This window comes from Rhinatrema bivittatum, chromosome 5, assembly GCF_901001135.1.
Source record: "Rhinatrema bivittatum chromosome 5, aRhiBiv1.1, whole genome shotgun sequence".
NCBI lineage: Eukaryota > Metazoa > Chordata > Amphibia > Gymnophiona > Rhinatrematidae > Rhinatrema > Rhinatrema bivittatum.
The window spans coordinates 101259564-101275765 of record NC_042619.1 but is presented as its reverse complement, the minus strand read 5'-3'; the positions used below and the strand labels follow the sequence as shown (position 1 = coordinate 101275765).

The following is a 16202-nucleotide window of genomic DNA, read 5'->3' as shown; positions in this document are numbered from 1 at the left end:
CACAACAAGAGGGGAAACAGCTCGGGTCCAGGCCCCAGCCGTACCCCACAATGAGATTCAGCCGACCCATCCAAGGGAAGAAGCCATAGGGGGCAGACTTAGCCCTATTCTACCACAGATGGGTCGAAAGAACTTTGGACAAGTGGGTCCTAACCATCATTCGAGAGGGATACTACCTGTATTTCTTACGGACCCCCCGGGACAAGTTTGTGGAATCCCCCTGCCACGACCCCTCCAAGAGGGTGGCAGTGGAAACTACACTGACCAGACTACTGGCCCTCAAGGCCATAACCCTAGTGCCCCCACAAGACACAAATACTAGGCATTATTCCATTTATTTTATTGTCCCCAAGAAAGAGGGGACATTCAGGCCCATCTGGACCTCAAGTCGGTCAACTGCCACCTTTCGCATGAAAACCCTACGCTCCGTAATAAGGGCGATACAACCGGGAGAGTTCCTCACATCCCTGGATCTTTCGGAGGCCTACCTTCTCATCCCAGCGCTTCCTACGCTTCAAAATCCTGGACCGTCACTACCAGTTCCGGGCACTACCCTTCGGGTTAGCCACAGCACCCCTGACGTTCACCAAAATCATAGTGGTGGTGGCGGCAATACTGAGGAAGGAAGGAATCCTCGTGCACCCTTACCTAGACGATTGGCTGATCAGGGTGAAATCGCCAGAGGAAAGTCACCAACCAACAGAGTCAAATCTCTACTGGAGAGCCTCGGATGGGTGGTCAACACAAACAAGATTTGTTTGCAACCCACACAGTCGCTAGAATACCTAGGAGTCCGATTCAACACCAAAGAGGACAAGGTCAGCCTGATCTCCACAAGGAGATCAAAACTGAGGAACCGGTTACAAGCCCTGCTGAGCGAACCTCACCCCACAGCTTGGGATTACCTACAAGTCCTCGATCTGATGGCATCCACCTTGGAAGTAGTGCCATGGGTGTGAGCTCACATGAGACCCCTACAGTGCTCACTTCTGACACAATGGAATCCACGGTCCCCAGAACTACGCAGTCCATCTATCGCTCCCGGGCAGAGTCTGGACCCAGTTACGGTGGTGGCTGCAGGGCAGCTACCTGAACCAGGGGGTGAGGCTATCTTCACAAGCCTGGACCCTGCTCACCACAGACACCAGCCTACGCGGATGGGGAGCACACTGCGAGGAGTTAACCGCCCAAGGGCAGTGGAATGCAGAAGAGTCGAGATGGAACATCAACCGCCTAGAAGCACGGGCGGTCAGACTTGCCTGCCTAAGATTCGTTCACAGGCTCTGAGGCAAAGCGGTCAGAGTAATGTTGGACAATGCCACGACAGTGGCCTACATCAACCGTCAGGGGGGAACCAGAAGCCAACAGGTGTCTCTGGAAATCGACCCTCTAATGTCGTGGGCGGAAGTAAACCTCCAGGAGATCTCAGCCTCCCACATCGCCGGAAAAGACAACATCACGGCGGACTACCTCAGCAGAGAAAGTCTAGACCCAGGAGAATGGAAGCTGTTGCCCACGGTGTTCCAAATGATAGTGAACCGATGGGGGAGACCAGACATGGATCTCCAGGTGCGGCCTGCTGCACCATAGTGACACGTGCCTGCCTATCTCAGACCAGGAACAACACCCCTGGGAAGACCATGGAACCAGAGGTACCCAGGTACTTCAGCCGCAGGCCCAAGTACCAGGTACTTCAGCCGCAGGCGGGAACCTCAGTCCCAGGGGATCGATGCCCTGGTACAGACCTGGCCACAGGGGACCCTATTATATGCCTTCCCACCGTGGCCCCTATTGGGCGCAATCATTCACAAGATAGAACTTCACAGGGGACTAATACTTCTGGTGGCCCCTGACTGGCCAAGAAGACCATGGTATGCAGACATGAGAAGACTACTAGCAGGGAACCCCCTGCCACTGCCTCCACACAGAGACCTGCTTCAACAAGGACCGATCCTCCAAGAGGATCCAGCTCAATTCTCTCTTGCGGCCTGGCCATTGAGAGGGCTCGCCTGAAAAAGAGTGGGTACTCAGGGGCTGCAATCGACACTCTACTCCGAGCAACGCAGGTTCTCCACATCTTTAACGTACATAAGGATCTGGAGAGTATTCGAAGCGGCCTCGCGTAGAAGCAGGCAAGCCATCGCCTCTACAGGTCAAGGCCCATTCTACTAGAGCCCAGGCAGTGTCCTGGGAAGAAACCAGAATGCTGTCACCCGCCGAGATTTGCAGGGCGGCGACATGGTCCTCCATCCACACCTTCTCCAGGTTCTACCGCCTGGATGTTCAGGCTCGGGAGGACACGACATTTGCAAGGGCAGTATTAAGTGAGTCACGGACAGCCTCCCACCCGCTTCGGGAATAGCTTTTATACATCCCATTGGTCCTGAATCCATCTGCTACAAGATAGGAAATGGAGAAATTACTTACCTGATAATTTCATTTTCCTTAGTGTAGACAGATAGACTCAGCATCCCACCCTTGGCTGCCGTTACGCATGATTCAAGGGTAAGCCATGTTTTCATTCACCTAGGACACCCACCCATCCGGGTGGCGACGCTTTCCGGTTGAGTATCCTGGCGGTCTCCAGCTATAGCCAAGTCAACCAGATCAAATTTACCAAGTTAATCAAGTTATAAAGTTTAACCAAGTTATAAAGTTAATCAAATTAGTCAGTCACACATATATCCACAATGCTTTTCGAGGAGAATACTGAAGAGCTGCACTTCCTGCAGGTGTATATGTACTAGAGTCTGACGTCAGATTGAAATCTGATCCGTCTCCAACTGCCACGAGGAGCACACTATACCCATTGGTCCTGAGTCCACCTGTCTACACTAAGGAAAACGAAATTATCAGGTAAGTAATTTCTCCATTTTTGTGGTTTATAGCCCCTACTCTTCCTTCAATGAAAAGACCATCACTCTGGATAATCTCTTTTCCCAATTAAGAGTCATATTAAAAGTCTTGGAGTAATTTTAGATAACACCCTTTCTTTTCGTCTTCAAATAAAACAGGTCATTTCTTATAGATTCTTGCAGACCTCTGGAATCTTTTACATTGCCTGAATTTCATACAGTTCAAGTGTCCATTTTCCCAATTGTTGATTACTGTAACAGTTTATATACAGGCATTTCTCTCACTTTACTATGACCGTTGCTTTTGAATTCTGCTGCAAGCCTATTATCAGGATTAAAGCATAGAGATCATATCACCCCCATTCTAATTGAACTACATTGGCTCCCAATTAATGAGTGAAATATAACGTTGGATTGTTAATTTTTAAATTGCTTAACGACCATGCCTGCCACTAGGCCAATTCAATATTTAAATTTTATATATCCACTAGAGCCTTGCGCTCTTCACAACATGGTCTGCTTGAGATTGCATCACCCAAAGTTGCACCATTACACGTGACCCGTGAGTCTGCCTTATTCTTTCTTGGGCCAACACTCTGGAATTCTTTTCCGATAAATATTGGACAATGCAACTCGGTAAAAAAATTTCAGAAAGCAAGTTAAGACTTTTCTTTTTAACCTGGCATATTTTTTAATTTCCCACTTTTATTTTAAATACTGTTTATTTTAATATTTGCTTATATTTGTTTTACCTGTATGATAATCATGTTTTATGATTCATTTTATTAATTTGTTTTTTTATTTTAATTTTTTTTTACTGTTATAGTGCTATTTTTTATGATTGTACTCTTGTTCATTGCCTAGACCTTTTTAGTGTTAGGCGATTCACAAATGTTAATGTAAACAAAGACCTATTTAAAATCTTTTATGCTATTGGCTACTTTGTGATACTCTTGGACTTTATGTGAATTTCTCCTGTGTGACTTCATCTGTGGATTCTTTGCAAGGCTTCTGGGTATTGTAAATCATTTTTCTAGATGGACCAGATTAATATTGTTAGTGTCCCATGGGGGGGGGGGGGGGAATCAGTGTACAAATAACTTTAGGGTTGCATTAATGTAGTTATTCTAGCAGATACCTAAAAATCTCTGACATTTGGTTTATAGGCAGGTAGGGCAAATTGTGGCGTTTTGGCGATTACTCTTGCTGCCATGTTCTTTGTACACTGCAGTCTTCAAATGTTTCTCAAAGGTACCATATTTGGTTCTGGTTGAAGAGGTTTTATTATACTGATTGCTAGTCTTTTTAAAGACTCCCTTTTTGGTAGTTTTTGAATTGCTCTTTATTTTGTTGCTAGTGTCCTGCTTGACCAGAACCCTGATGGCACAGTGTTGAGCACAGATGATTATTTTCACCATGAAGATGGCTATACTTATGATGTTTCCCTGCTTGGAGATGCACATGAATGGAACCAGAACAGAGGTGAGTTTATCACACAGACGTTAATTCCTTTCTTAGGGTTTCTAGATTTATATACATTTTATTTTGTTAAAGTTCTTATTATATTATATAGAACTTATTTCCCTTTAAGTATCATAAAGGCTAACTCTATGTCCTCTTCCCTCATAACATTTCAGTATATAACTCAGTCTTAAAGCTTGTCTTTTTCCATAAATAGGCCTCCATGTTTCCTTGTAAAATTAAGAGGAAGTGTGTGTGTGGGGGGGGAGGGGGTACCTAGGTTCTCTTTAAAGAGGTGGGGAAAGTGGTTAGAATGGGAAAGGTGCAAATGGAAGTTAAGATTGCTAAATAGGTAAAGTAAGATGACAAGGTTCTTTTCAGGGCTGTCAGTCAAAGGAGGAAGAGCAGATGTGGTATTAAAATATTGAAAGGAGAAATGGGTAGAGGGAGGTTAAGGTAAAAGCAGAAATGCAAAGCAGTTGTTCTGTTAGGTATTTACTGAAGGGTGGAACCAGGCTGCTGGTGCTATCCTTTAAAAAGGAGAGAGCAGCTTTTAAACTTGAACAAAAGGGGAAAGCCAACAGTTGCTCAGCAGTGCATGGTTCAGAGGGAGGAATCTTCAAAGGATACTAATGAAGCATTAGAGTTAGGGCATCCCAACAGAGAGGTTCCAATAATAAGAAAAGTAGTCCAAGTGCCTATAATTAAAAACTCACCTGAGCTAGAAGATTCCAATTTATCCCTGTCAACTGAAAAACTGATTGTAAATACAAACAAAAAGCTCACTTTGAAATGTTTGTATGCTAATGCCAGAAGTCTAAGACGTAAGATGGGAGAATTAGAGTGATTAGCAGTGAATGATGACATAGATTTAATTGGCATCTCGGAGACATGGTGGAAAGAGGATAACCAATGGGATAGTGCTATAGGGGGTACAAATTATATCGAAATGACAGAGGAGCATCTTTGTGGCGGGATGGCGCTTTATGTCCGGGATGGCATAGAATCCAACAGGATAAACATCCTGCATGAGACTGAATGCACAATCAAATCTTCATGGGTAGAAATCCCTTATGTGTTGGGGAAGAGAATAGTGATAGGAGTATACTACTGTCCACCTGGCCAAAATGGTGAAACAGTAAAATGCTAAGATAAATTAGGGAAGCTAACTAAACTGGTAGTGCAGTAATAATGGGAAATTTCAGTTACCCCAATATTGACTGGGTAAGTGAAACATCAGGGCATGCTAGAGAGATAAAGATCTTGGATGGAATAAAAGATAGTTTTATGGAGCAATTGGTTCATGAGCCGACGAGAGAGGGAGCATTTTTAGATCTAGTTCTCAGTGGAGTGCAGGATTTGGTAAGAGAGGTAATGGTGGTGGGGCCATTTGGCAATAGTGATCATATGATCAAATTTGAATTCATGACTGGAAGGGGGACAGGGTGTAAATCCACGGCTCTAGCGCCAAACTTTCAAAAGGAAAACTTTGATCAAATGAGAAAAATAGTTAGAAAAAAACTGAAAGGTGCAGCTACAAAGGTAAAAAATGTGCAACAGGCCTGGACATTGTTTAAAAAAAAAAAAGAAAAAAATACCATCCTAGAAGCACAGACCAGATGTATTCCATGCATTAAGAAAGGTGGAAGGAAGGCAAAACGATTATCGGCATGGTACCTGGAGAAAAAGCAAGGAAAGATGAGATGGATAAAGGCAGAGACAAGGGCAAGCTAAGACAGGAGACACGCAAGGGCAAGGGTGGGCAAGACAAGGGCAATGGAACACAGGAATATTGGAGCAAGACTGGAACACAGGAACGAAGGCAACATGCACTGAATTCTCAAGGCACATCAGGAGACTGTTGTTGAGATGTCTGCTGCCCCATAGCAGGATCCATAAGAAGTAGAGTGCTGGTGATGTCATCACAGGGTACCGGGCTGCTTTCCTGCCATGGGCCCTTTAAGAATCTGGTGATCAGATGCACACTCACCTATGAGGAGCCAGATGGAGAGGAGTGTGGTGGTATTTTCTGCCATTTGTGGCAGCAGTCAACGGCGAGCAGGCCTTACAGTGGAGCCAGCGTTGTTGGGGAAAGCATGGCAGCTTGTGGGGCTCTTCTGTGAGCTGCCGGGCATTACACCATTCAGATATCTGAAGGTGTGCATCGTATCTCCTCTGCATCTCTTCTCTTCCATGTTATACATATTCAGATCCTTCACCCTCTCATAAGTCTTCCGATACAGACTCTACACCATTTTGGTCTCCCTTCTCTGGACCACCTCTGTCCTGTCTCCATCCATTTTGAGATACGGTCTCCAGAACTGAACACAGTATTCCAGGTGAGATCTTGCTAAGCAGCTGTACAAGGGCATTATCACTTCATTTTTTCTTACTAGTTATTCCTCTCTCTATGCAGCCTAGCATTCTTCTGGCTTTAGCTATTGCCTTGTCACATTGCTTCATCGCCTTCAGCTTGTCACACTATCACCCAAGGTCCCTCTCTCAGTCAATGCACATTAGTCTTTCACACCCCAACGCATATAGCTCTTTTGGATTACCACAGCCCAGATGCATGATTTTGTTCTTCATGACACTGAATCCCAGCTGCTAAGTCTTTGACCACTCTTCAAGCTTTCTTAAATCACTTTTCATGCTCTCTCTTCCTTCAGGCATGTCCACTTTATTGCAGATCTTAGCATCATTCACAAATAGAAAAACCCTACCTTCTATTCCCTTCACAATGTCGTTCACAAAGATACTGAACAAAACCTGTCTCAAAACTGATCCCTGTGGCACTCCACTTAACATGATTTTCTCTTCAGAGTATGTTCCATTTAGCATTACATGCCGCTCCTGTCAATCAACCATTTTGTAGTTCATGCCACCATCTTGGCGCTGAAGTCTCAAGCTTCTTGTTTTATTCACAAGTCTCCTATGCGGGACCTTATCAAAAGATTTGCTGAAATCCAAGTAAATGACATCAAGTGCTCTTCCTCGATCCAATTCTTTAGTCACCCAATCAAAAAAAAAATCAGTCAGATTTGTCTGACAGGACCTTAACCTGGTGAATCCATGCTGCCTTCGGTCCAGCAAGCCACTGGATTATAGATAGTTCACTTTCCTTTCCTTTAGCAGTGGCTCCATTAATTTTCCTACCACTGAGATGAGGCTAACCGGTTTGTAGCTTCCAGTCTCTTGTTGGTTACCACTCTTGTGAAACGGGACCAACACAGCTCTTCTCCAGTCACACGGCACCACTCCTGTTTTCAGGGATTTATTGAACAGGTCTTTTAGCAGACCTGCTAACATATCACTGAGCTCCGTCAGTATTCTGGGATGTATCTCATCCGGCCCCATGGCCTTGTCCACTTTGTTTTCCTAGCTCTTCCCATATATTCTCTTCTGTAAATGAATTTTCGTCTACCTCACCCTCATCTTCTGTTTTCTCAATCAATAACAGTCTTCTCCAGGATTTTCTTTTGTGAATACCAAACCAAAGGATTTGTTTATTATTTTTGCCATTTCTTCGACTCTCTACACACATTGCTCCTTATTGCCTTTCGATTTCACTATACAACTTTGGCCTAACTTCTTTCTCTGATATATCTGAAAAATGTTTTGTCGCCTCACTTTACCTCTTTTCTTCCGCTTGAGCGTTAGCTTTTCTGATTTCTTTCTTCGTCTCCCTCAGTTTCACCAGATATTCTTCCCTGTGTTCTTCTTTTGGCATACTTTATACTTCTTGAACGTTGTTCTTTTTTTTTCAGCCACCTCCTTTGAGACCCAGATGGGTTTCTTTTTCCTCTTTGTTTACTTTTCTAACATAGATTTGTTGCCTTTGTAATAGCTCCTTTTAATTTGGTCTACTGTTGTTCCACTTCACCCATTTTCTCCCAGTTTTCGTCCTCCAAGAACATCCCCATTTTGACTAAATCCATATTTTCGAAATTCAAAATGCAGGTCCTTGTGATTTGTTAGCTTATTTTCAGTATCAAACCATACAGTCTGGTGATCACTAGTGCTCAGGTGGGCACCTGCATGGACATTTGAGACATTATCCCCATTTGTGAGCACTATGTTGAGTATCGCACCCTCCTTGTGAGTTCCATTATCATTTGTTTGAGCAGAGTTCCTTGCAGGGCATCCACTATCTCTCTACTTCTTCTTCTAAATTCCACAGAAGGGATACTCCAGTCTATATCTGGCAGATTAAAATTTCCAATGAGTGATACTTCTCCCTTCTTTTCCACCTTTCAAATGTCTTTGACCAGATCTCTGTCTAACTCTTCTGGGTGAGTCGGAGACCTGTAGACCACACCCATGTAAATGGAAGCACCATTTTCTTTTTTTTGGACAGCCCATAATGCTTCTTCCCTACCTCCCACATCCCTTGCATTTCAGTTGCTTACATATTGTTTTTGATGTAAAGAGCTGCTACTCCCACTTTTCTGTTCTCTGTCCTTAAGTTATAGGCCAGGATGGCCATATCCCAATCATGAGACTTAGTGAACCATGTCTCTGTAACATCGATGTCCAAGTCCACCATTAGGGCCTGCAGATCTGGGATTTTATTGCCCAGCCTACGAGCATTTGTGATCATAGCTTTCCAACTTTTCTCCCTTGGCTTGCTGCTCTTTCTAGACACCATTTCTGGTTTTTTTTTGAGCTGAGTGATTTTAGTTTCTCCTCCCATTTCCTGTATCGCTTAGGAGTGACATGCCAATTTCATTGACCATCTCCTGCTACCCCTGCCATCTAATTTAAATGTCTGATAATGTATGATCTGAATTTCTCACTTAGCATCTCTTTCCTGCCAAGTGAGAAATTCAGGGACACTGACAGCAGATGGAACAGCAGAATGTGTTTGTTTAAAAAAAAAAAAAAAAGAATTGGGGCTACAGCTGCATGGCCTGTGGCACCAAACACCTCCCCAGCATTGCAGGCTTGTTTTGCCCACCTTTGATCAAGATCCAGACCTGGCATCTCCAGGTAGCATAGGAGCCTCCTCCCCACCACACAACAAGTGGGTATAGTGTGCTCGTGCTAGCAGTTGGAGACGGATCTGACGTCAGCACGGGTACATATACCCCCACAGGAAGTGAAGCAACTCAGTAATTTCCGTCTCCAAAGCAGTTTGGAGCTCCTGCATGCTCGCTGAGCATGTTTTCCAAATCTACTTTCTACTTTTGACTAAGCATAGTGCTGAGCGCATATTGTATATTATTGAGCGCATATTGCTGAACGCATATTCTTGAGCGCATATTATATATTTGAGCGCATATTGTACATTATTGAGCGCATATTGCTGAACGCATATTATTAAGAGCATATTATTGGCATAAGCCGGCGCCCTGCATTCGCAAGACGCGATGGAACACTTGAACGCCCCGGCGTTTCCAGAGGCGGCACCTCCTGACTCTGGCGTGAAAGCTCTTGGCCTGTGCTCAGCGTGCCAGCTTAGAGTCACGCAGAGCGAGGAGCCAGACTCCCTTTGTGCCCAATGTGAGGAGGCCGTGGGAGCCTCGGGCCAGGACCAGTCTCAACCGAGGTTTACCGACAGTTCCTCAGGGGCCACCCCGGATTTAGCGGGGTGCCCTGAACAGCCTGGAATTCCGGGGGACTTGGTACCCCGACGGCTAGAGACCGCTTCCATTTCCTGGGTGGACTTATTTAAGGGGATTCACGCCTTTGTACAGATGCAGTCGGCTTCCCGTCCAGGACCTGTTGCCCCGGCTGACCCTGTCCCCGGACCTTCTTGACCTTATCGCGGGCACCCGCCTCCGGGCAGTCCGGCTCCTGCGGACCCTGATGTCTCAGAGGACGAGTCCGAACCCCCCGAGGAGAGATAGAGCCATTTCGAACTATGAGGCGGTTCTTTCCCAAGGAGGATCTCTCCGACCTGGTCTCTCAGAGCCTGACGGAGTTGGCTATTTCAGGCCCCAGCACCATGGAGGCATCTACGCAGAACCCCCTGCTGGAGGGTCTTCGTCCCACAGCCCGCCATTTCCCCTTCCTGCAAGCGGCACAACAGCTGATCGATTTGGAGTGGAATGCGCCGGAGGCCTCATTCAAAGGGGGTCGGGCCCTGTCCGGCATGTACCCCCTGGACCCGGCAATCAAGGATATACTGGCGTGCCCTAAGGTGGACGCCTTGGTTAGCGCTGTGGTCAAGCGCACTACCATTCCAGTGGAGGGGGGGCGGCCCTCAAGGAGGCTCATGACTGACGCCTGGACGCCATCCTGAAACAAACTTTTGAGGTGGCAGCTCTGTCTCTGCGAATCGCAACCTGCTGCACAGTAGTAACGCGTTCCTGTTTGTCACAGGTCAGGAACAATGCTCCGGCAGCAGCCATGGAGTCAGCTCTATCGTTCCTTACGGATGCCGCCTCCGACCTAGTTCGTACGACAGCCAAGGGGGTCTCATCCTCAGTAGCAGCCAGGAGGCAGCTCTGGATACGGAACTGGTCAGCCGACGCTCCTTCTAAGACACGTCTCACAAGAATGCCGTTCAAGGGTTCTCTTCTGTTCAGCAGCGACCTAGATAAACTGGCCAGCACATGGGGTGCCTCTCCAGTACCTCGACTGCCGGAAGACAGGTCCAAGAGGAACCAGCGCACCTTTCCGAGGCCCTCCAGAGGTAGAAGCTCCCAACGCTTCACTCCCTATAGGAGTCGCTACCAGGCACCTCGTCCTCAGGCCAGGAACCAGTCCTTTCGGACCAAGCAGCACAAGAGGGGAGCTGGCTCGGGTTCGGGTCCCACAATGAGAATCAGCCGATCCATCCGGGGAACGGAGCCACAGGGGGCAGGTTAACCCTCTACTACCCCAGATGGGTCGAGATTACGTCGGACCAGTGGGTCCTCGCCATCATCCGAGAGGGGTATTATCTGGACTTCCATCACATCCCTCCGGACAGGTTTGTGGAATCTCTGTGTCCAATCCACAAGAAGGCAGCATTGGAAGCTACCCTAGCGAGGCTCCTGTCCTTGAAAGCCATAATCCCAGTACCTGCATGGGAAATGGATTCTGGGCACTATTCCATTTATTTCATGGTACCCAAGAAAGAGGGCACTTTCCGGCCCGTATTGGACCTCAAGTCAGTAAACCGATACTTAAGGGTCCCGAGGTTTCGCATGGAAACTCTGCGCTCAGTCAAGACCGCAGTACAGCCAGGGGAGTTCCTCACGGCCTTAGACTTGTCAGAAGCCTACCTGCATAATCCCGATCCATCGGGATCATCAGCGCTACCTACGCTTCAAGGTTCTGGGACAACACTTCCAATTCCGGGCTTTGCCCTTCGGGTTAGCCACGGCACCGCGGACCTTCACCAAGGTGATCGTAGTGGTAGCAGCGGCGCTCAGGAGGGAAGGAATCCTTGTCCATCCCTACCTAGACGATTGGCTGATCAGGGCGAAATCCCGAGAGGAGAGCCATCAGGCAACCAACAGAGTGATCGCCCTTCTGGAAAACCTGGGATGGGTAGTCAACCTAAGCAAGAGTTGCCTTCCCAATCACTTCCCAATCACTGGAATACCTGGGAGTCCGGTTCGACACCCAGGCAGACAAAGTCAGCCTCACCACCAAGAGAAGGTTCAAACTCCAGACGCGTCTATGGTCCTTGATGGGAGCCAGCCGACCCATAGCTTGGGACTATCTGCAGGTTCTCGGTCTCATGGCATCCACCCTGGAAGTGGTACCCTGGGCGCGGGCCCATATGAGACCACTACAAACGCTCCCTCCTCTCTCGATGGAGCCCACTCTTCCGGAATTACTCCGTGCATCTACCTCTACCAGCCAGAGTGCGGACCCAGCTACGGTGGTGGTTGCAGTCCGACCACACGAGCAGGGGGTCGAAGATGTCCTCCCCCACGTGGACTCTGCTCACCACAGATGCCAGCCTGAGTGGATGGGGAGCACACTGAGAAGAGCTCATCGCCCAAGGGCGATGGAACAGAGAAGAGTCGGGGTGGAACATCAACCATCTAGAGGCACGGGCAGTCCGGTTAGCCTGCCTGCGATTTGCTCACAGACTGCGGAACAGAGCAGTCAGAGTGATGTCCGACAACGCCACCACGGTGGCATACATCAACCGACAGGGCGGAACCAAAAGCCAAGAGGTGTCCCTAGAGATAGCCCCGCTGATGGCTTGGGCAGAGGCGAATCTCCAGGACATTTCCGCCGTCCACATTGCCGGAAGGGACAACACCACGGCAGACTTCCTCAGCAGGGAAAGCCTAAATCCGGGAGAATGGCAGCTGTCCCCAACAGCCTTCCAGATGATCGTGGATCAGTGGGGGACTCCGGACATGGACCTACTAATGGACAGGTCCAATGCTCAAGTACCCAGATACTTCAGCCGCAAGCGAGATCCGTTCTCTCACGGGATCGACGCCTTGGTTCAGCCATGGCCTCCAGGGACCCTGCTATACACCTTTCCGCCGTGGCCCCTGCTGGGCACCCTTATACACAAGATTCAGAGGCACAGGGGCCTAGTTCTTCTAGTGGCACCAGACTGGCCAAGAAGACCTTGGTACGCGGACATGAGAAGACTACTAACAGGGGAGCCTCTTACCCTGCCTCCTCTCACGGACCTACTTCGTCAAGGTCCCATCCTCCACGAGGATCCAGCTCAATTCTTTCTTACGGTCTGGCCATTGAGAGGGATAGACTGAAGAAAAGAGGTTACTCGGAGCTGGTGATAGATACACTCCTCCGAGCTCGCAAGTTTTCCACATCCCTCACGTACATAAGGATCTGGAGAGTATTTGAAGCCTGGTGCACCAATCCACATGCGACCACAATCCTGATTGTTCTGGATTTCCTGCAGGATGGGCTTCAGAAGGGTTTGTCTCTCAGCTCCATCAAGGTTCAGGTGGCTGCACTGTCTTGCTATGGTCCCAGGAGGGATGGCAAGTCCATTGCCACGCACCCAGATGTTTCCCGCTTCCTGAAAGGAGTCAAGGAGTCAAGCACATTCGTCCGCCACTGAAGTGGCCGGTGCCCCTGTGGAACCTCAACATAGTTTTGGATTTCCTCGCAGGATCCACCTTCAGACCCCTTTGGGGCCTGTCTCTCCATTCGCTAACTTTGAAGATGGTATTCTTGCTGGCAGTGTGTTCCGCACGCCGCATCTCAGAGCTACAAGCGCTGTCCTGCCATGATCCGTTTCTCAGGCTCACTCCAGAGGCTATCCATCTCCACACGGTTCCCTCTTTCTTACCTAAAGTAGTCACAATTTCACCTCAACCAAACCATATCTTTGCCAACTACGGCGGGTTTGAAGAAATCAGAAGAAGGGTGTTTGCTCCGCCATCTCGACATCGGCAGATTGCTGCCCAGATACCTGGAAATGACAGAAGCAGTACGAAAGACGGACCATCTGTTCGTCCTTCACAGCGGGAAGAAACAAGGAGAAGCGGCCTCATGGCCCACCATCGCCCGCTGGATCAAAGAAGTTATCAGAGCGGCCTACGTAGAGACCGGGAAGTCACCACCTCTGCAGGTCAAGGCTCATTCTACCAGAGCGCAGGCAGCCTCTTGGGCAGAATCTAGGATTCTGTCGCCCGCGGAGATATGTAAGGCGGCGACGTGGTCCTCCCTCCATACCTTTTCCAGATTTTACCGTCTGGAGGTCCAGGCCAGGGAGGACTCAGCATTCGCAAGGGCAGTCCTGAATGGACCTCGGGCAGCCTCCCGCCCAGTCCGGGAGTAGCTTTTGTACATCCCACTTGTTCTGAGTCCATCTGGCTACACGCTAGGAAATGTTGAGATTACCTGATAATCTCCTTTTCCTTAGTGTAGACAGATGGACTCAGCATCCCGCCCGGCTGCCGGTATACATGGGTTTCACCGAATCAAGGTAAGCCATGTCATTTTCTTACATAAGAGCATCCACCCTATTGGGTGTCGACGCCTTCTGATTGGGAACGCTGGCGGTCTCCAGCTACTATCAATCGGTCAGGGGAATCCTGTTTCACTAATTCATTGATTGGTCAGTACACATATATGCATAACAGCTTTTGCAAGGAAGATTACTGAGTTGCTTCACTTCCTGTGGGGGTATATGTACCCGTGCTGACGTCAGATCCGTCTCCAACTGCTAGCACGAGCACACTATACCCACTTGTTCTGAGTCCATCTGTCTACACTAAGGAAAAGGAGATTATCAGGTAAGTAATCTCAACATTATATAAGCATTTTATTTCCGATGTTTTATCGTTTAGTTTGTTGCAAATCAGTAAAATTTCTGTTTTGGAATGGTTTAGAGATGATAATAATCTGAGTGAGTAATTGTTGAATTGAGTTGAAATATATATTCCAGAGTTTGTGTTTTCAATAGATCCTACTCTATAGGAAGTAAGATTTGCACATCATCTACATAAATAAAATGTGTAAGTCCTAAGCTGGCCAAACATTTACAGAGTGGGGACATATAAATATTAAGAAGAGTCGGAGGTAGGGAAGAGCCCTGAGGAACTCCAAAATTAAGATTAATCGGGTCAGATTCGGCAGAGCCTCGTTTAACTTTTTATACCCTGTTAGAAATATAAGATTTAAACCACAAAAGAGTTGTATCAGCTATACCAATTTCTTCAAGTCTGTTTATCATTATGTTGTGGTTGATTGTGTCGAAGGCCGATGAGATATCTAGTAAAATCAGGAGAGATTGATTCGAAGGATCGAATGCCTCAGAGGGATGGTGCTCTTGGTTGCTCCGTTTTGGCCTAGGAGACCGTGGTATGCAGATCTGCAGAGGCTCCTGGTGGACTCGCCTCTTCGACTTCCAGTGCACAGGGACTTGTTCTTTTATGAAGATCCAAATTGATTTTGTCTTACGGTTTCACCCTTGAAAGGGCTCGCTTGCTAAAACGTGGCTATTCCATGGCAGTCATTTTCACCTTACTGAGAGCAAGAAAGTTCTCTGCTTTCTTGCCCTATGTATGAGTCTGGAGAGTGTTTGAGGCCTGGTGTGAGGATCGAGGTACTCTTCCTTCCTTGGTAAGATTCCGCTCATCTTGGAATTTTTGCAGGGTGGCTTGCATAAAGGCTTGGCTCTCTGTTCCTTGAAGGTACAGGTAGCGGCGCTCTCCTGTTTTAGGGGTCGGGTAAACTGTGGATCCTTGTCGGCTTATCCTGATGTGGCCCATTTTCTGAGAGGCATGAAACATCTTCGGTCTCCCTTGCGGTTTCCATTGCCCTTGTGGAGTCTTAATTTGGTATTGGAAATCTTGACAGGCCCTACATTTAGACCGCTGCATACTCTCTCCTTGTGGTTATTGAACTTGAAGATGGTATTTCTGGTGGCAGTTTGTTTTGCACATAGGGTTTCTGAACTGCCGACCCTGTCTTGCCCTGAACCAATTCTCCAGGGGCACTACAACAGCATACTGTTCCCTCCTTTTTACTGAAGGTGGTCACTGATTTTCACTTGAATCAGCCCATCCTCCCTGCTGTCCTCTGAGAGCGAGATGTAGAGGAGTATCATTTGTTGCAACCCTTGGTTGTCAGGAGGCGTATTGCTAGATATCTCAAAGTTACTGGACCCTTGCAGAAGTCGGACCTTCTGTTTGTTCTTCACGGCGATACTAAACAGGGAGAAGCCAGCCTTGCGGGCTGCAATAGTTCGCTGGATTAAGAAGGTAGTCATGACTGCATATGTGGATGCCGGAAAGCCGTTATCTAGTCAGGTTAGGGCTCATTCCGCTAAGGCCCAGGAAATGTCATGGGCAGAAGTTAGATTGTTGTCTCCCATCGACATTTGCTGAGCTGCGACGTGGTCCTCCTTACGCATCTTTTCCAGGTATTATTGTCTGGATGTGCAGGCCCAGGAGGATGCAGCCTTTGCACGTGAAGTTTTGACTGGACCGCGAGCAGCCTCCCACTCTA

The 16202-nt window shown here is 47.7% G+C and overlaps 1 protein-coding gene across 8 annotated transcripts in view; it reads left to right on the top strand.

Annotated features, from left to right (window-relative positions):
- Positions 1–16202, top strand: part of LOC115092117 (NEDD4-binding protein 2-like 2) — a 314632-nt gene that overhangs the window by 66844 nt on the left and 231586 nt on the right. For all 8 annotated transcript variants that reach the window (XR_003856906.1, XR_003856907.1, XM_029602661.1 and 5 more), the window contains exon 3: positions 4213–4337. Coding sequence is in view for 6 of the 8 variants with exons in the window: in XM_029602661.1 (XP_029458521.1) it covers positions 4213–4337 (125 nt within the window). In the remaining 2 variants the exon portion in view is untranslated. The remainder of the gene's footprint in view (positions 1–4212; positions 4338–16202) is intronic.